This window comes from Physella acuta, unplaced genomic scaffold, assembly GCF_028476545.2.
Source record: "Physella acuta isolate Inbredline_101_S28 unplaced genomic scaffold, ASM2847654v3 ptg000434l, whole genome shotgun sequence".
NCBI lineage: Eukaryota > Metazoa > Mollusca > Gastropoda > Physidae > Physella > Physella acuta.
Window position 1 is genome coordinate 407,065 of NW_026731953.1, and position 15,818 is coordinate 422,882.

The 15,818-nt window shown below is 40.7% G+C and overlaps 2 protein-coding genes and 1 long non-coding RNA gene across 3 annotated transcripts; 1 reads left to right on the forward strand and 2 right to left on the reverse strand.

Moving 5' to 3' along the window:
* Positions 1-1,906: 1,906 nt before the first annotated feature.
* LOC131942934 (transmembrane protease serine 6) lies at positions 1,907-6,990 on the forward strand. Its single transcript, XM_059302903.1, has 6 exons — positions 1,907-1,979; positions 2,855-3,032; positions 4,486-4,634; positions 4,835-4,972; positions 5,576-5,634; positions 6,814-6,990. Exons 1-6 carry the CDS (start codon positions 1,907-1,909, stop codon positions 6,988-6,990), a joined length of 774 nt encoding a protein of 257 aa, XP_059158886.1.
* A 1,720-nt stretch (positions 6,991-8,710) lies between these two features.
* On the reverse strand, positions 8,711-12,641 carry LOC131942935 (uncharacterized). Its single transcript, XM_059302904.1, has 6 exons — positions 12,558-12,641; positions 12,113-12,241; positions 11,480-11,682; positions 10,358-10,514; positions 9,655-9,844; positions 8,711-8,869 (listed from the first exon to the last, which is right to left on the reverse strand). The coding sequence occupies exons 1-5, from the start codon at positions 12,639-12,641 to the stop codon at positions 9,689-9,691; spliced, it is 729 nt and encodes a 242-aa protein (XP_059158887.1). The 3' UTR covers positions 8,711-8,869; positions 9,655-9,688.
* Positions 12,642-12,648: 7 nt separating this feature from the next.
* On the reverse strand, positions 12,649-13,617 carry LOC131942928 (uncharacterized). Its single transcript, XR_009386827.1, has 2 exons — positions 13,413-13,617; positions 12,649-12,772 (listed from the first exon to the last, which is right to left on the reverse strand). It is a non-coding gene; the product is annotated as an uncharacterized LOC131942928 (long non-coding RNA).
* Positions 13,618-15,818: the final 2,201 nt, after the last annotated feature.

A 15,818-nucleotide genomic window follows, 5' to 3' on the forward strand; every position in this document is an offset into this window, starting at 1 on the left:
TTACCTCCCCCCTTCCCCTCCGTCACACATCGTCACAAAAATTGCAGTTGAATTTTTCTTAAAACATCGATATTTTCCCAAAATGTTGTCTGAACTCTGTCAAAATATAGTATTTTAATTAATTCCTATTGCAATTTATTAAAACAGTTTTCTAAAACGCGAAATAACGTCTAAAATTTGTTTTTTAAAATTGCTTTGTTATAATGCAAAAGTGTGAGGTCGCACCATCTGAACCCGCCCCCCCCCCCCTCCCCCTCGTCACACACCGTCACAAAATTACGGACCCTCCCCCCTGTGAGTGTGACGTCATTTATGGACGACCCCAAACTGATTCTAACTAAAGTTAGCAAATGAGAAATTCGGATCTTCTAACTATTAATTAGCAATTTTTAAAATTTCCATTTGACGTTGTGTAATGTCCAATTCGCTAGTTCTAGAAGTTTATAAAATACTAGCCGTCCCGGCCAGGCCCTGCTCTGGCTTCTGTGAAAAAACTTTCCGTTAAAGACCATTACCTGTGTGTTTAGTAATCATCATAAACCCGGCATTGCCCACCCAAACCACAACCAACCAAAACAACAAAACGCAAACATAACGCTAACACAATTAGAAATACAAACGAAAACAAAAACCTAACAACAAACCCAACCACAACCACAAAGACCAATACAAACACAAAGAAAAAACAAACGAAAACAAAAACCTAACAACAAACCCAACCACAAACACCAATACCAAAAAAAAAACAACGAAAAAGCAAACGAAAACAAACCAAATCCAAACGCAAAACCAACCAAAAACACAAATACAAACCCAAACAAAAAAAAACAAAAACGAAAAAAGAAAGAACAAAAACGAACCAAATCAAAACGCAACCACTAACGCAAACCCACCTAAACACAAAGAAAACACTAACGCGAACATAAACGCCCGGGGCAGAATCGCCTGTTTTAGCTTAATAAACGACTATAGTACCCCAACTTATTCATAGTCTTTTGCACTCACTTAAACGAACGCGCCTGTTTCAATTTAATGAACAATTATAATACTCCAAGCTTATCCGTAAAATACCTAAAACATTTGCACTTGATCAATCCCCGCTAATTATGTAATTATTTTTTTCCCAACACCAAAACAAAGTAATTAAAAAGTAAATGCTTTTCAACTAATGCAATGATTTCATAAAGGGAAGTAATTGTGTTTTGCCTAATTTATCAAAGGGAAGTAAGCGCTATAGGACTAAATAAAAACATAATTAGAATTTTTGTAAAAGATGATATTTTTTTTAAAACTTGTGTTTAATGAACATGCCGACAATTATTACTATAATTTGAAAAATGAAAATGATTTCCCAACACTTTTAATAGTAATTTTTTAACTCATAAATTTAGACAAACGCGCACGATAATTGATCTAACACTTAAATCCGTAGAAATGCCAACGACAAACATATGCGTTACAGAATTGAGCTTTATATATTAGATACGTCAACAACTTCGGAATAAATAAATACAGTCTCAAATGAACAAATAACATGGGTCCATTTCATTACGAGATCGAAGCCCTAGAACAGTCATCGATTGGCTAAATTGTTGTAGGCGGGGAAAGATCAAAGAAAATAAGAAAAAGAAACTATTGTGTAATGTGCTAAATGTTGCGGACTACACAGAAGTCCTGTGGGCTGTAGACTGTGAGACCTACAGTGAGACCTGCTGTGAGACCTACAGTGAGACCTACTGTGATACCTACAGACCAACACACTGTAAGACACAGAGTGAGACTTGCTGTGAGACCTACAGACCAACAGGCTGTAAGACGTACAGTGAGACCTGCTGTGAGAGCTACTGTGAGACCTACAGACCAACACACTGTAAGACCTACAGTTAGACCCGCTGTGAGAGCTGACATGCAGCTGTTAGCAGCCGTAGGAGCTGTTCTAGCCGTGAGACTTGTAGCTGGTCTGGCTGCCGTACAAGAAGGTGAGTTAGGTTTAATTCCAACAGGTGTGTCGATAGTCCAGCTACCACACAGCCGTCAACCTAGTTAGCTTCAACAGACCATAGACATGTCATCATTGAATAGACTAATGTCAGTTTTACTTAAAACGCAAACAACATTATGCCATTGAGCCGGCATGTAGAGTAAACATTAAAAGATTTCAGATTGCTTTGATCGTTTGTAGTGCAGTTCTGTGGCAATTTAATCTCTTTACAAAATGGCACTCTAATTCTATTACACTTTCAGCATAGCCCGGAGTACCATTTATATGGTTGTCAAATCTCTTTACAAAATGGGATTATATTTCTATTAAACTTTCAGCCTCTAAACTTACAAAAGCCTCAGTGTTTCTTCCAGACTTTTTTCTCCGGAGGGGGGGGGGGGGTGTGGGCACTTGATATTTTCGGGGGGGCGGTCAACATTTTCCGGGGGGGGGGAGGCGGACACTAGTAAAAGTATATATTTGCTATATAAATTCCATTTCGTTCGCGGGGAGCGGTATACTTTCTTCGGGGGGCCGGAGCCCCCCCCCCCACCGAACAGAAGCAGATGCCTGGAAGAAAGTCTGTACACAGTGTTTCTTCCAGACTTTTTTCTCCGGGGGGGGGGGAATCACTTGAAATGAAATTTTCGGGGGGGGGGGGGGGCGGACACTAGTAAAAGTGTATGTTTACTATATAAAATCCATCTCGTTCGGGAGAGGGGGGGGGGGCGGTAGACTTTTTTCGGGAAGGCAAGTGGGTGGAGCCCCCCCCCCCCCCCCCCGAAGCGATGCCTGGAAGAAACTCTGTCTGTACAGCCTATGACTGCCGAATCTCTTTAAACAATGGGATTTTTTTTCCTCACTACATCTCAGCTGAGTGTGGCATCTTCAACAGTTTGAGAATAGTTGGCGGTTCCAGCAGCTCAGAGTGTGAGTACCCCTGGATGGTGCTGCTGTACGACAGGTCTCACAACACCACATGTGGTGGCGCCATCATCGACCACATCCACATCCTCACAGCAGCACACTGTGTGGCCTTCAGTGATGACAGGTAGGGCTCCACGTAAAGTGGCATTTGATGACAGGTAGGGCTCCAGGTAAAGTGGCATTCAGGGTAGGGCTCCAGGTAAAGTGGCATTCAGGGTAGGGCTCCAGGTAAAGTGGCATTCAGGGTAGGGCTCCAGGTAAAGTGGCATTTGATGACAGGTAGGGCTCCAGGTAAAGTGGCATTTGATGACACGTAGGGCGCCAGGTAAAGTGGCATTCAGGGTAGGGCTCCAGGTAAAGTGGCATTCAGGGTAGGGCTCCAGGTAAAGTGGCATTTGATGACAGGTAGGGCTCCAGGTAAAGTGGAATTTGATGACAGGTAGGGCTCCAGGTAAAGTGGCATTCAGGGTAGGGCTCCAGGTAAAGTGGCATTCAGGGTAGGGCTCCAGGTAAAGTGGCATTTGATGACAGGTAGGGCTCCAGGTAAAGTGGCCTACAGGGTAGGGCTCCAGGTAAAGTGGCATTTGATGACAGGTAGGGCTCCAGGTAAAGTGGCATTTGATGACACGTAGGGCGCCAGGTAAAGTGGCATTTGATGACAGGTAGGGCTCCAGGTAAAGTGGCATTCAGTGATGACAGGTAGGGCTCAGGTAAAGTGGCATTCAGTGATGACAGGTAGGGCTCAGGTAAAGTGGCATTTGATGACAGGTAGGGCGCCAGGTAAAGTGGCATTCGGTGATGACAGGTAGGGCGCCAGGTAAAGTGGCATTTGATGACAGGTAGGGCTCCAGGTAAAGTGGCATTCAGGGTAGGGCTCCAGGTAAAGTGGCATTCAGGGTAGGGCTCCAGGTAAAGTGGCATTTGATGACAGGTAGGGCTCCAGGTAAAGTGGCCTACAGGGTAGGGCTCCAGGTAAAGTGGCATTTGATGACACGTAGGGCGCCAGGTAAAGTGGCATTTGATGACAGGTAGGGCTCCAGGTAAAGTGGCATTCAGTGATGACAGGTAGGGCTCAGGTAAAGTGGCATTCAGTGATGACAGGTAGGGCTCAGGTAAAGTGGCATTCAGTGATGACAGGTAGGGCTCAGGTAAAGTGGCATTTGATGACAGGTAGGGCGCCAGGTAAAGTGGCATTCGGTGATGACAGGTAGGGCGCCAGGTAAAGTGGCATTCGGTGATGACAGGTAGGGCGCCAGGTAAAGTGGTATTCGGTGATGACAGGTAGGGCGCCAGGTAAAGTGGTATTCGGTGATGACAGGTAGGGCACCAGGGCATTAAGGCTACCTTGGGCATTATGTCTAGGTGGTAGCCAATGTAGCTCTACATCTACAGGCTACCTGTTGCACTACGTCTAGTGTATAGTCAATGTAGCAGTACATCTACAGGCTACCTGTGGCAGGATGTATAAAGGCTACCTGTGGTAGTATGTCTTCAGGCTACCTGTAGCAAATGTGCGTCTATTGTGGTAGGATGTAATGTAGTGGCCACAAGCTCTAGATTTGTTTCCTTACCTGCAGGACTCATCAGCTGACCTTGACCTCACCATCTGACCTGACCGTCCACAGCGGAACTTCCGTCATGAACATGGACACTGGTCTTGCTGGCTCTGTCACGCGATTGGTCGCCTCAGTGGTCACTCACCACGGCTACAGCCCCATGGCTATAGGTAATGTAGGTCAGCACGGCTATAGGTAATGTATGTCAATACGGCTATTGGTAATGTAGGTCAACATGGCTATTGGTAATGTTAGTAATAAAAATTGTATTTCGTTTACCACAGGGTCTAATAAAAACTTAAAATAAAAAATATCCAGTAGATAAAACTAATCCCCCAACAAATTAATTTGTCCACATTTTTTCCTTCAGATAATGACATCGCCCTGGTGACCTTGACACGCCCCATTGAATTTGATTGGTGCCACAAACCCGTGTGTCTTGTGGACGGTTCTAAAACTCCACAGATGGCATCAGACTGCCGGGTTGTTGGCTGGGGGCGAAACTCCAGTACGTCATCGGCTCCAGCGGCTAACAGTTTAGCCTTAGCTTTAACCAGAACTTAACCTTCTTACATTACCACAATACAGGCTTCACTTTAACCCTATTATAACCACATCACATTACCACAGTATAACCTTCACTTTAACCCTATTACAATCACATCACATTACCTTTTTCTCATCACATCACGTGTGCTAAAACGGAGTTCTTTCTGTCTGTTCGTTTGTCTGTCTCCTGTGTTCTGTGTGTGGTGTCTTGTCTGTGGTGTCGTGTCTGTGGTGTCTTGTCTGTGGTGTCTTGTCTGTGGTGTCTTGTCTGTGGTGTCTTGTCTTTGGTTTCTGTCTGTGGTGTCTTGTCTGTGGTGTCTTGTCTGTGGTGTCTTGTCTGTGGTGTCTTGTCTGTGGTGTCTTGTCTGCGGTGTCTTGTCTGTGGTGTCTTGTCTATGGTGTCTTGTCTGTGGTGTCTTGTCTGTGGTGTCTTGTCTGTGGTGTCTTGTCTGCGGTGTCTTGTCTGTGGTGTCTTGTCTATGGTGTCTTGTCTGTGGTGTCTTGTCTATGGTGTCTTGTCTGTGGTGTTTTGTCTGTGGTGTCTGCCCCCCCCCCCCCACAGGTTCAGGACCGAGACAAAACATCCTGAAGTGGGTTGACATCCCTGTCGTGTCTGATGATGTCTGTAAAGCCGCTCAGGGAAAATTTTACACCGGAAACAACTTTTGCGCAGGCGCAGAGGGTATTGATTCTTGTGGGGTGACTTTATTTTTCACATATTTTGTTCATTCAATTTTGTGTATATAATCCTTGGTATAATATTCAATTTTAATTTATTCAATTTTAATTTATTCAATTTTAATTTATTCAATTTTAATTTATTCTGTTTTAATTTATTCAATAACGGTAACAACAGTAGGCACGATGGCCTTTTTTCACATTGGCCGTTTATAAAAATATAATAACAGTATTTTAATTTAAAAAAACAATGGGGTAGTAAATACATAGCAGTAACATAGCATCCAAAGATTTGGAATGAAGAAATAAGATTACATTGGTATAATACCTATTGCGATAGAATGAGAATATAATAGATGAATGAGAAATGTTGTATTGAGTCAGTTAAGGAGGTCATTAAATAATTTTTGTTTTACTTTAGTTTCGAAAATATTTTCAGATATAGATAGTTTTATTTTATTATGAAGAACCAGATTAGGCGAAGCTATATTTCCAAAGTTGTTTACAGGATCGGTAAATTAAGACGACGATAATTTATGTTTAAAGAAAATAGGTCTGATAATTTAGAGGGGTGCTGTTTCGGGAAATATTTTATATAAAAAAAATTTGCTTTAGTATATTTTATTTTTTTATTTAATGGAAGTATATTAGCTGAAATAAAAGAATCCAGACTACTAGACAAGCCAGTAACCAGTTTGATGGCTCTTTTTTGTAATGACTGTAGAGGACGCTGTTTTGTTACAAAGCCGCCGCTCCACACTAGAGAAGCATAATCCAACCTAGATTGCATACAAGCTTCATAAAAAACCAAACAGCTTCTATAGTAAACAAAAACTGTTATTTTTCTAGTTGAAAAGTTGTCTTAATAGGGACATTTTTAGAAGATGAATGTGATCGGACGAGGTGAGGTTGTGATCTATAATCAAACCTAGACATTTATAGCTGTTAACTTGTTATATGTTGATAGAATGAGATAACGTGTGAGGTAAAATAATGAGATAATATTTGATATGCGATAATGGGATAATATGTGAGATGAGATAGTGAGATAACATGATGTGAGATAATGAGATAACATGATGTGAGATAATGAGATAACATCTCAGTTGGTCCTGTCCCCAGGGTGACTCGGGTGGACCGCTGGTGTGCCAGGAGTTTGATGGACGTTTCTACTCGTACGGTATCGTGTCCAGTGGGCCTGTAGAGTGCGGCACGTCGTATGGTCTCTACACCAAAGTCTCGCGATACATTGCGTGGATTGAGGAAAACCAGCGAAAGTGGACTAACGGCCAACCATAGATCTTTCATTCTTCAAGATATACATTGAGTTGATTGAAGAAAACCAGCAAATGTTGTACAACGACCAATCATAGATCTTGCATTGTTTGTGAGAATTATCAATATCATCTAAAGACTATACTTGAAAATACAACTATTTCACATTTATTATTTTCAAGAAATATTTTATTTTAAGAAAGTTGTCATCAGAAATGTAAGCAGCCAATAATAACACAGCAAAACATGCGTGTGTTATTCTGCCTTGACCCTTCCAACACGGTGCACATTTTTGTACACACCATTGTACACACTTGTGTACTCACGACATTTGACTAAATTTTATTACAAGTAAAAATAGGAAGAGTAAGATTGTGTTGAAAGATGTGTGTTTCTGTCCGTCGTTCCAAAATTGAGAGCTTGAAGTTTCGTGTTTTTACTACTTGACATTTTCACCACACAAACTGGAGTTCAGGCTAACGGGGTCGAAGTGAGGGGATGTCGGCTAATGAAGTCCAGCTAATTATGTGGCCCTCATTAGCTGCAGGACCTAAGGCGAACTCTCGGCTTTGAAACCGTTACACTAGGCTAAAGGAAAGGTAAAACACCCAGTTCTACCAAACTATGACGCCCTCACTTCGTCCCCCCACCCTCCCCCATACACACACGACGTACACCCAGTCTGTCATGGGGATGATGTGGGGGAGGGGGAGGTCACTGACCGCTAATGCACTACATCTTCAACAGTGTGTATGTGTGATACGTCTAAAAGTTTGTAGGGACAGACTCGAGGTACACTCTAGGCAAACTAGAAGAATCCACAGCACCGCCCACAAGGCAAACATTATGCTCTACGTGTCTTTTCTCCTGGAACTTTCTAGATCCCAATTATGTTAATATCTGAGCAGTAGATCTTGGCGTATAATGTTTGCTTTCTCGCAGGTGACCAAAAAAAGCGGTTGAATAATTCTCGATCTCAAATTACCCCCCACCCCACCCCTGTGTTAAGTAGGATTTAACGCGATGTACTACTGGTAGCAATAGGTAAACGAACATGATAAAACCAGTTAGAAGTTAACTACTGCTTAAATCCTTGCCAACCCTTTGGTAAAATGTAAGCCAACCATTTATTGTTTAGACTAACACTTTTCAATGGTTAGAAGTTAGCTACTGCTTAAATCCTTGCCAACCCTTTGATAAAATGTAAGCCAACCATTTATTTTTTAGACCAACACTTTTTTTCAGAAAATACCCGAATACATTTTTTAAACGATGTTTACAAAACCAGATACCTAAAGGTGATATATCTGAATAGGTTCACACACTATCTTCGTTTGCTTTATCTTCCTCCCTAACTCTCCCTCCATTTCTCTCCCACTGCCTCTCTCTCTCCCTCCCTCGCTCTCCCTCTCTTTCTCTAACTGAACACACCGATCTGTTCAGGAGACACACAAACACACACACACAAAAGTATTTGAATGTGTGATTTTAAAAGACCAACAGTTTAATTCACTTTAGTATTTGAATGTGTGATTTAGAAAGACCAACAGTTTAATACTTCTCACTTAAATATTTGAATGTGTGATTTAGAAAGACCAACAGTTTAATACTTCTCACTTTAGTATTTGAATGTGTGATTTAGAAAGACCAACAGTTTAATACTTCTCACTTTAGTATTTGAATGTGTGATTTAGAAAGACCAACAGTTTAAATATTTCTCACTTAAATATTTGAATGTGTGATTTAGAAAGACCATCAGTTTAATACTTTTCATTTTATTCGATGTTGATAAAAGAACATGTACAAAATTAATAAAAATAAATCATGAAGATTTCAATGGCAATAAACTTTCATCATTTTTCTGTCAGCCTAAAAAAATATCCAAAAAGTTTTTTTGTGCTTCCTGTGGAAAACAAAAAATAGTCTAGCAAAACAAAAATACATTACAGATATAAAGAACTGGTGTGGTACACACGCAACATTTGATGTAGGCTATAAACCAAAAAGCCTTTTATTTTTTAAGATAACAATCATCACTAATTTTTCTCTTAGTATTGCTTTATTTATGAGTTAATTTGTCCGAGTGATTTGTGGCATAGAGTTATACTCGAAGAGAAGGGATTTATAGAACTGGATTTTAGTGGACTTAGAGGGTGGGCGTTCACACGTCACACTAAACATCAAAATATTTGACATGAGGTAGGCGAGTAACCAAAGAAACTTCCGGAAGTGATGAAGTAACTAAAGAAACTTCCTTAAGTAAGGAAGTAACTAAAGAAACTTCCTGAAGTAAGGAAGTAACTAAAGAAACTTCCTGAAGTAAGGAAGTAACTAAAGAAACTTCCTGAAGTAAGGAAGTAACTAAAGAAACTTCCTGAAGTAAGGAAGTAACTAAAGAAACTTCCTGAAGTAAGTGAGTGATTAAAGAAACAAAAATTGTAGCCGTTAAATTGAAGTGGCCTTAAGATTTTATTAAATGTTGCCTACACCACAGAAACTCTACTTTTAAATTCCTGATAAAATGGGAAAAAGATCCATAAAATAAAACAAGCGCTTATTTAATCGTGGTGACACCGTGAGACATCCAATGTAACAATGTAATTTCGAGAATACATTGATACCATCAAGTGTTTACCACTAGACTAAGTCGTTGATACACAAATTAATTAAATTGTGTAACAGCTTTACCTACTACCGGCCAGATGCACCGAATGACCCCAGACTACTTCTGTTGACTCCTCCTGTAGCTCACGAGCTCTGGTTCAGCTTCATACAGGACACCGGTCACGAATTTGGCTGAGGCGCACAAGATGTTGATGTACTCATCTAGGACAAACTTGAACTGCTCACCTTGATCCAGTTCAGCGAACCATTGCACCTGGGAATTGGTAGGTTCGGTGAAAAGATCACGTCACATAGATATAAAGGTGTTTTGTCTGAGGTAGTTAGTTCTTGGGCTATTCTGTCCTGGGATATCTAGTCTTGTGAATTTGTGTCCTATACATAAGCCGCCAGGTAGTGTGTCATTACTTTCTTCCGTCATTGGTATTGCAACTTTGTCTTTGTTTTTAAAGCTGGAGAAGGTGGTAATGTATGGGGCGCAGGGGGGGGGGGGGGGACGACACTCCCAACGCGCGGAGAGCTGGGGGAAACACGTCGGTGGCGGTTCACCAAACACCACGGGGGTACCTGGGCTGACATCCGTGAAGGCATTGCACCATTACCATTACCGTAGCGGAGTATAAGCTTATATATATATATATATATATATATATATATATATATATATATATATATATATATATATATATATATATATATATATATATATATATATATATATATATACACGTATCTTGTCATAAGTAGCAATTGAGGAACACCATCTCACCTCCTCACGCAAGGTCTCTGTGCGGTTGATCGGGAAACTAGAGTTCAGGGTCGTGAAGATATCTGAGTAGTTTCCCATGAAGTTCAGATACTCAAATGAGGCGTACTGGGTCGTGTCTTCTTTGACGTCCGGGTTGCCGTAGCTTCCAACATACACCCTGTCAAACATTCGTTCTATGTCAGGAAATGCTCTTTAAAATAGTTACAAATTTTCTTTCTGTTTCTGAAAAATCTCTTCCAGAAAACAGGCATTTAATATCGGAAATAAATTTTTTAGATGTTTAAAATCTTTTGTCTATGTCTGAAAAATCGTTTCAAGAACTAGAAAATGATTCGTTCTGTGTCTTGAGAAATCTCTTGGTCTTCAAAAGAAATTCGCAGGCTGCTGAGAATATGGTCAACTTTATGAGTGTAGATTGCGATAAAGACAAAAGGTGAAAGTTCAAAGAGTGAGTGATTGGTCAAAGATCCTATTTATTAATTCTGGCAATTTATCGTGTAAAATTAATAATAATAATAGGATGCTGCTATAAATCAAGAGCTGGCTTATGTGTTAACTGTTAAATGGCTTGTGATAGAGCTAGAATAAAAGATATTTTGAGTTGCTACAATTTGGGTCTAAGATTTACAGCAGCTTTTTTAGAGCTTAAATTAAATGTATAATATTCGCTGTTTCAATATTGAATCAGTTGTCTGTGTTGACAAAATGTATTTGCTTAAGTTATTTGAATGTGGCTGGGGTAGGATAACGAGAGAGAACCATGGACTGGATAGGACATCTTTTAGTGTCTCTGGCTCAAACGCTGGAAAGTTACGATTAACATTTGTTACAGATATTTCAATTTCTAGTCCAAAGGTTTTAGTTTCAGGATCATACTTCAATTTCAGATCATTTTTAAATATTCAAGTCAACATCTTTCCTAATTACATCCAAAATGTTATCTTAGTTTTAGTGTTAGACCTACTATTTAGTTTTAGAGCCACCATTTAAACCTTTGACCCATCATTGAAACCTTTGACCCATCATTGAAACCTTTGACCCATCATTGAAACCTTTGACCCATCATTTAAACCTTTGACCCATCATTTAAACCTTTGACTCACCATTTAACCTTTGACCCACCTTTTGAGCATGTCCATTGAGAAGTCAAACTTGCAGAAGTCCAGAAAGTGACCGAGGATGGAGTGCATGAACTCGAGCTTCTGATCCAAGAACTCGTGAGTGACGGTGACCAGTTTGTCTTTCAACATCTTCATCATGTTGGCCCGCTCCAGCTGTTTGTACATGGCCATCTTGGCCTCCCTCTCTTCAGTTTCCCTCATCTCCTGCACGGAGAGACAAACATTAGGAGCGGGAAATAAAGGGTTAATGGTCTACATTGTGGTTTAGGGCATCTAATATGGGAAATCGCCTTGTAATGAGGTTAGGGGCATAAAATTCGGGCTAATGATTTAAATTGTAGTTAGGACTAATGATTTAAATTGTAGTAAGGACTAATGATTTAAACTGTATTTAGGAACATACAATTAGGGCTAATGATTTAAATTGTAGTTAGGGGCAAAAACTTAGAGCTAAATATTATACATGTTTTAACATACGCCATCTCTTGTATGTTCGGTTTTACAAGCTAACCGGATTTATTAAACAGTCCATTTAATTCATTTTTCTATTTAATCAGCAATCAAGATTTCTGAGTTTCACCATCCAGATATTATTGCCATGTCCGACGTTGAGTTGTTCAATGGCTCCACCTACCTTGGCCTTGATGTATTCTTTGAATTTGAGCACGTTCCTCCTCATGTAGTCTCTGAATTCCTCCTTGGTGTCGTCCTGCTTGTCTTGTTCTTGGAGCCAGGATTTGAACTGTTCAAAGGCGGCTGTATGCTGAGACACAGACCACACCACCACAGTTAGCAAACACAATTTTATAGTGTTAAATAAACACTTAACATCATATTTCAGAAATCTTTAATTTTAGAAATCATAAATGAAAATATCTGAAGTTTAATGAAAAAAATTTCCTATATTAAATTTGTTTTCTTGCGAAATTCAGTCGCATTAAAAAAATAGTTCAGAACAATTTAAAATTGGATTCCATCCCTAAAGTAATGTTAAAGCATAGAATCTCTATTGAATAACAAAGTTAGAAGTTTTTGACTCACATCACTGTCATCAGAGTCGTCTTCTTGCTTGCCCCAACCTTTGACCTCCTGCTCACCCCAACCTTGACCCTGCTTCTCACCCCAGCTGTTGTCCTGCTCGCCTGCAAACAAGTCACCCCCATCTTTTGCATCCTCCTCCCCCCACCCCTTACTCTTAAGTTTCTCCTCCATCTCAGACCACATCTTGGCGAAATCCCCGGCCAAAACCATCGGGATCACCAGCAAGACAAACAGCAGCTTCATGGTGAGTACACTGAAACACACACGTCAATATAATCACAACCTTATGGTGAGTACACTGAAACACACACGTCAATATAATCACAACCTTATGGTGAGTACACTGAAACACACACGTCAATATAATCACAACCTTCATGGTGAGTACACTGAAACACACACGTCAATATAATCACAACCTTCATGGTGATCAAACACACACGTCAATATAATCACAACCTTCATGGTGAGTACACTGAAACACACACGTCAATATAATCACAACCTTCATGGTGAGTACACTGAAACACACGCGTCAATATAATCACAACCTTCATGGTGAGTACACTTAAACACACGCGTCAATATAATCACAACCTTCATGGTGAGAACAAACACACACGTGTCAATAAAATCACAACCTCTAGGAGGGTAAAGCCTATCACATTTTAAACTCGACATGTTATATTACAAGAACAAGCAAAAAATTAAAAGTTTGAAATAGCAAATTTAAAAAATTCATGAAATTTTTGATATGTTCTAACTATTTCTCGTTAACAATGTATATGTATTTCATAATGGTAAAAATGTTTATTTCCCCCCAATCCATTAAGTACCACAACGAATGTATTCTCTGGTGCAGTGACTGTAGAATAAAAAAAATGAAGACCTACCACTTGTTTAGCTTGCAGGACAGAAGCTCAGATGTACCCAGGTAAATCAATCTGAAGATGACGGTAGAGAACGCCTTAGACTTATATCTGAGTGTGTTTGCTGTTCGTTCCTGCTCTTGTTAAATATTAGAAATCTCGACGATGGTGTTGACAGAAGGAACTAATGGGCAAGGGGCATAACTCACTTTATGGGAGCGGGTGGATCACCCAGTAGGCCGAGAGTTTGTGGGGAGGGGGTGGGGCACAACGCCATTAAGGGTCGAAGAATATCCCCTGCATACTTTGGGTACGTTCTAACAGAATTGTGTCAGCACGAGGGCGAAGGGGGGGGGGGGGGGGGGTAGACCGGCACATTCTCACGCTGTACGTTGCGAAACATCATGACACCGCACTTCAAATTATTTTATTTGTTTAACATTGGACCCACTTTGGGTTTTTTTCTATTCAGTTTGACCTAATGTCTGTAAGTTGAATTAAATGTATTAGTCATATCTAGGTCAATAAATGTAACAATCGGACGGATCGTCGTTTTGTGCAAGTGCACGTGTGATGTCTATTTATAGAAGGCAGGTCAGGTGGTGAACTGGTTTCAAATTGTTAAACTCAAATTACAGAGTCACGCAGGAGCTTAAGTTCTTAAAGGTGGGGTGGGGTGGGGTGGGGGTGGGGCGAGGTGTGGGTATGAGTGGGTGTATTGGTATAATACCACTCCCATTCGTGTGTGGACTTAGAAATTTAAAACGACACGATTTAGTGCTAGGGTACCGGAGTGCAGAAAGAAAAAATGTTTTTCATCTAACTCCACCACGCCCGACCCCCACCACATACCCCCCACTAGCACCCCCGTGTATGTCCCTTAGTCTAAATGTCGTGTCTTATGTCCTTGAGCTAAACGTTTTCGAGGTGACCTTAATCCAAAATTGACTCCGCCACATACATGTTGATCAGACCCATGAGACGAACCATCCACTGTATGTTGATCAGACTCATGAGACGAAACATCCACTGTATGTTGATCAGACTCATGAGACGAAACATCCACTGTATGTTGATCAGACTCATGAGACGAAACATCCACTGTATGTTGATCAGACTCATGAGACGAAACATCCACTGTATGTTGATCAGACCCATGAGACGAAACATCCACTGTATGTTGATCAGACCCATGAGACGAACCATCCACTGTATGTTGATCAGACCCATGAGACGAACCATCCACTGTATGTTGATCAGACCCATGAGACGAAACATCCACTGTATGTTGATCAGACCCATGAGACGAAACATCCACTGTATGTTGATCAGACCCATGAGACGAACCATCCACTGTATGTTGATCAGACCCATGAGAAGAAACATCCACTGTATGTTGATCAGACCCATGAGACGAAACATCCACTGTATGTTGATCAGACTCATGAGACGAAACATCCACTGTATGTTGATCAGACTCATGAGACGAAACATCCACTGTATGTTGATCAGACCCATGAGACGAAACATCCACTGTATGTTGATCAGACCCATGAGACGAACCATCCACTGTATGTTGATCAGACTCATGAGACGAAACATCCACTGTATGTTGATCAGACTCATGAGACGAAACATCCACTGTATGTTGATCAGACCCATGAGACGAAACATCCACTGTATGTTGATCAGACCCATGAGACGAACCATCCACTGTATGTTGATCAGACTCATGAGACGAAACATCCACTGTATGTTGATCAGACTCATGAGACGAAACATCCACTGTATGTTGATCAGACCCATGAGACGAACCATCCACTGTATGTTGATCAGACCCATGAGACGAAACATCCACTGTATGTTGATCAGACCCATGAGACGAACCATCCACTGTATGTTGATAAGACCCATGAGACGAACCATCCACTGTATGTTGATCAGACCCATGAGACGAACCATCCACTGTATGTTGATCAGACCCATGAGAAGAAACATCCACTGTATGTTGATCAGACCCATGAGACGAACCATCCACTGTACATGTAACTGTCCCCAATGTAATGTGTGAGGCTACTCTGCTGTATTATTTTACATTTTACATATCCCTCACTGACTCTGTCACGTTCATCAAGACCATGTTAACCCCCCCCCCCCCTGCTACATTGTAGTTTGTTCTTGGATGGACAAAGTTTATGACAGCAAATCAAGAAAGAAAAGCAGGCTGAAATCTTTGTCAATCGGACAAGCATAATAAGTTGATATGTAATACGTTATTGGGTGGGAGGAAAGTAATTATAATATAAGCGGCTAGGTAATGTGTCAGTCCATCATCGCTATAGATTTTGGAACCATAAAATAAACACTTCACATGTCGTGCTTTTTACTTGCACCGCAGTGTCTTATTATAAGTAATAGAGTAAGGTTTAT

Excerpts from the sequence above, each read along its gene's own strand:
- LOC131942934 (XM_059302903.1), top strand. The coding sequence starts at position 1,907 with ATGCAGCTGTTAGCAGCCGTAGGAGCTGTTCTAGCCGTGAGACTTGTA. Across the intron at positions 3,033-4,485 it reads GTGGCCTTCAGTGATGACAG|GACTCATCAGCTGACCTTGA; the intron begins GTAGGGCTCCAC and ends CCTTACCTGCAG. Across the intron at positions 4,973-5,575 it reads TGGCTGGGGGCGAAACTCCA|GTTCAGGACCGAGACAAAAC; the intron begins GTACGTCATCGG and ends CCCCCCCCACAG.
- LOC131942935 (XM_059302904.1), bottom strand. The coding sequence starts at position 12,641 with ATGGGGGTGACTTGTTTGCAGGCGAGCAGGACAACAGCTGGGGTGAGA. Across the intron at positions 11,683-12,112 it reads AAGAATACATCAAGGCCAAG|GAGATGAGGGAAACTGAAGA; the intron begins GTAGGTGGAGCC and ends CTCTCCGTGCAG. Across the intron at positions 9,845-10,357 it reads CAGAGACCTTGCGTGAGGAG|GTGCAATGGTTCGCTGAACT; the intron begins GTGAGATGGTGT and ends ACCAATTCCCAG.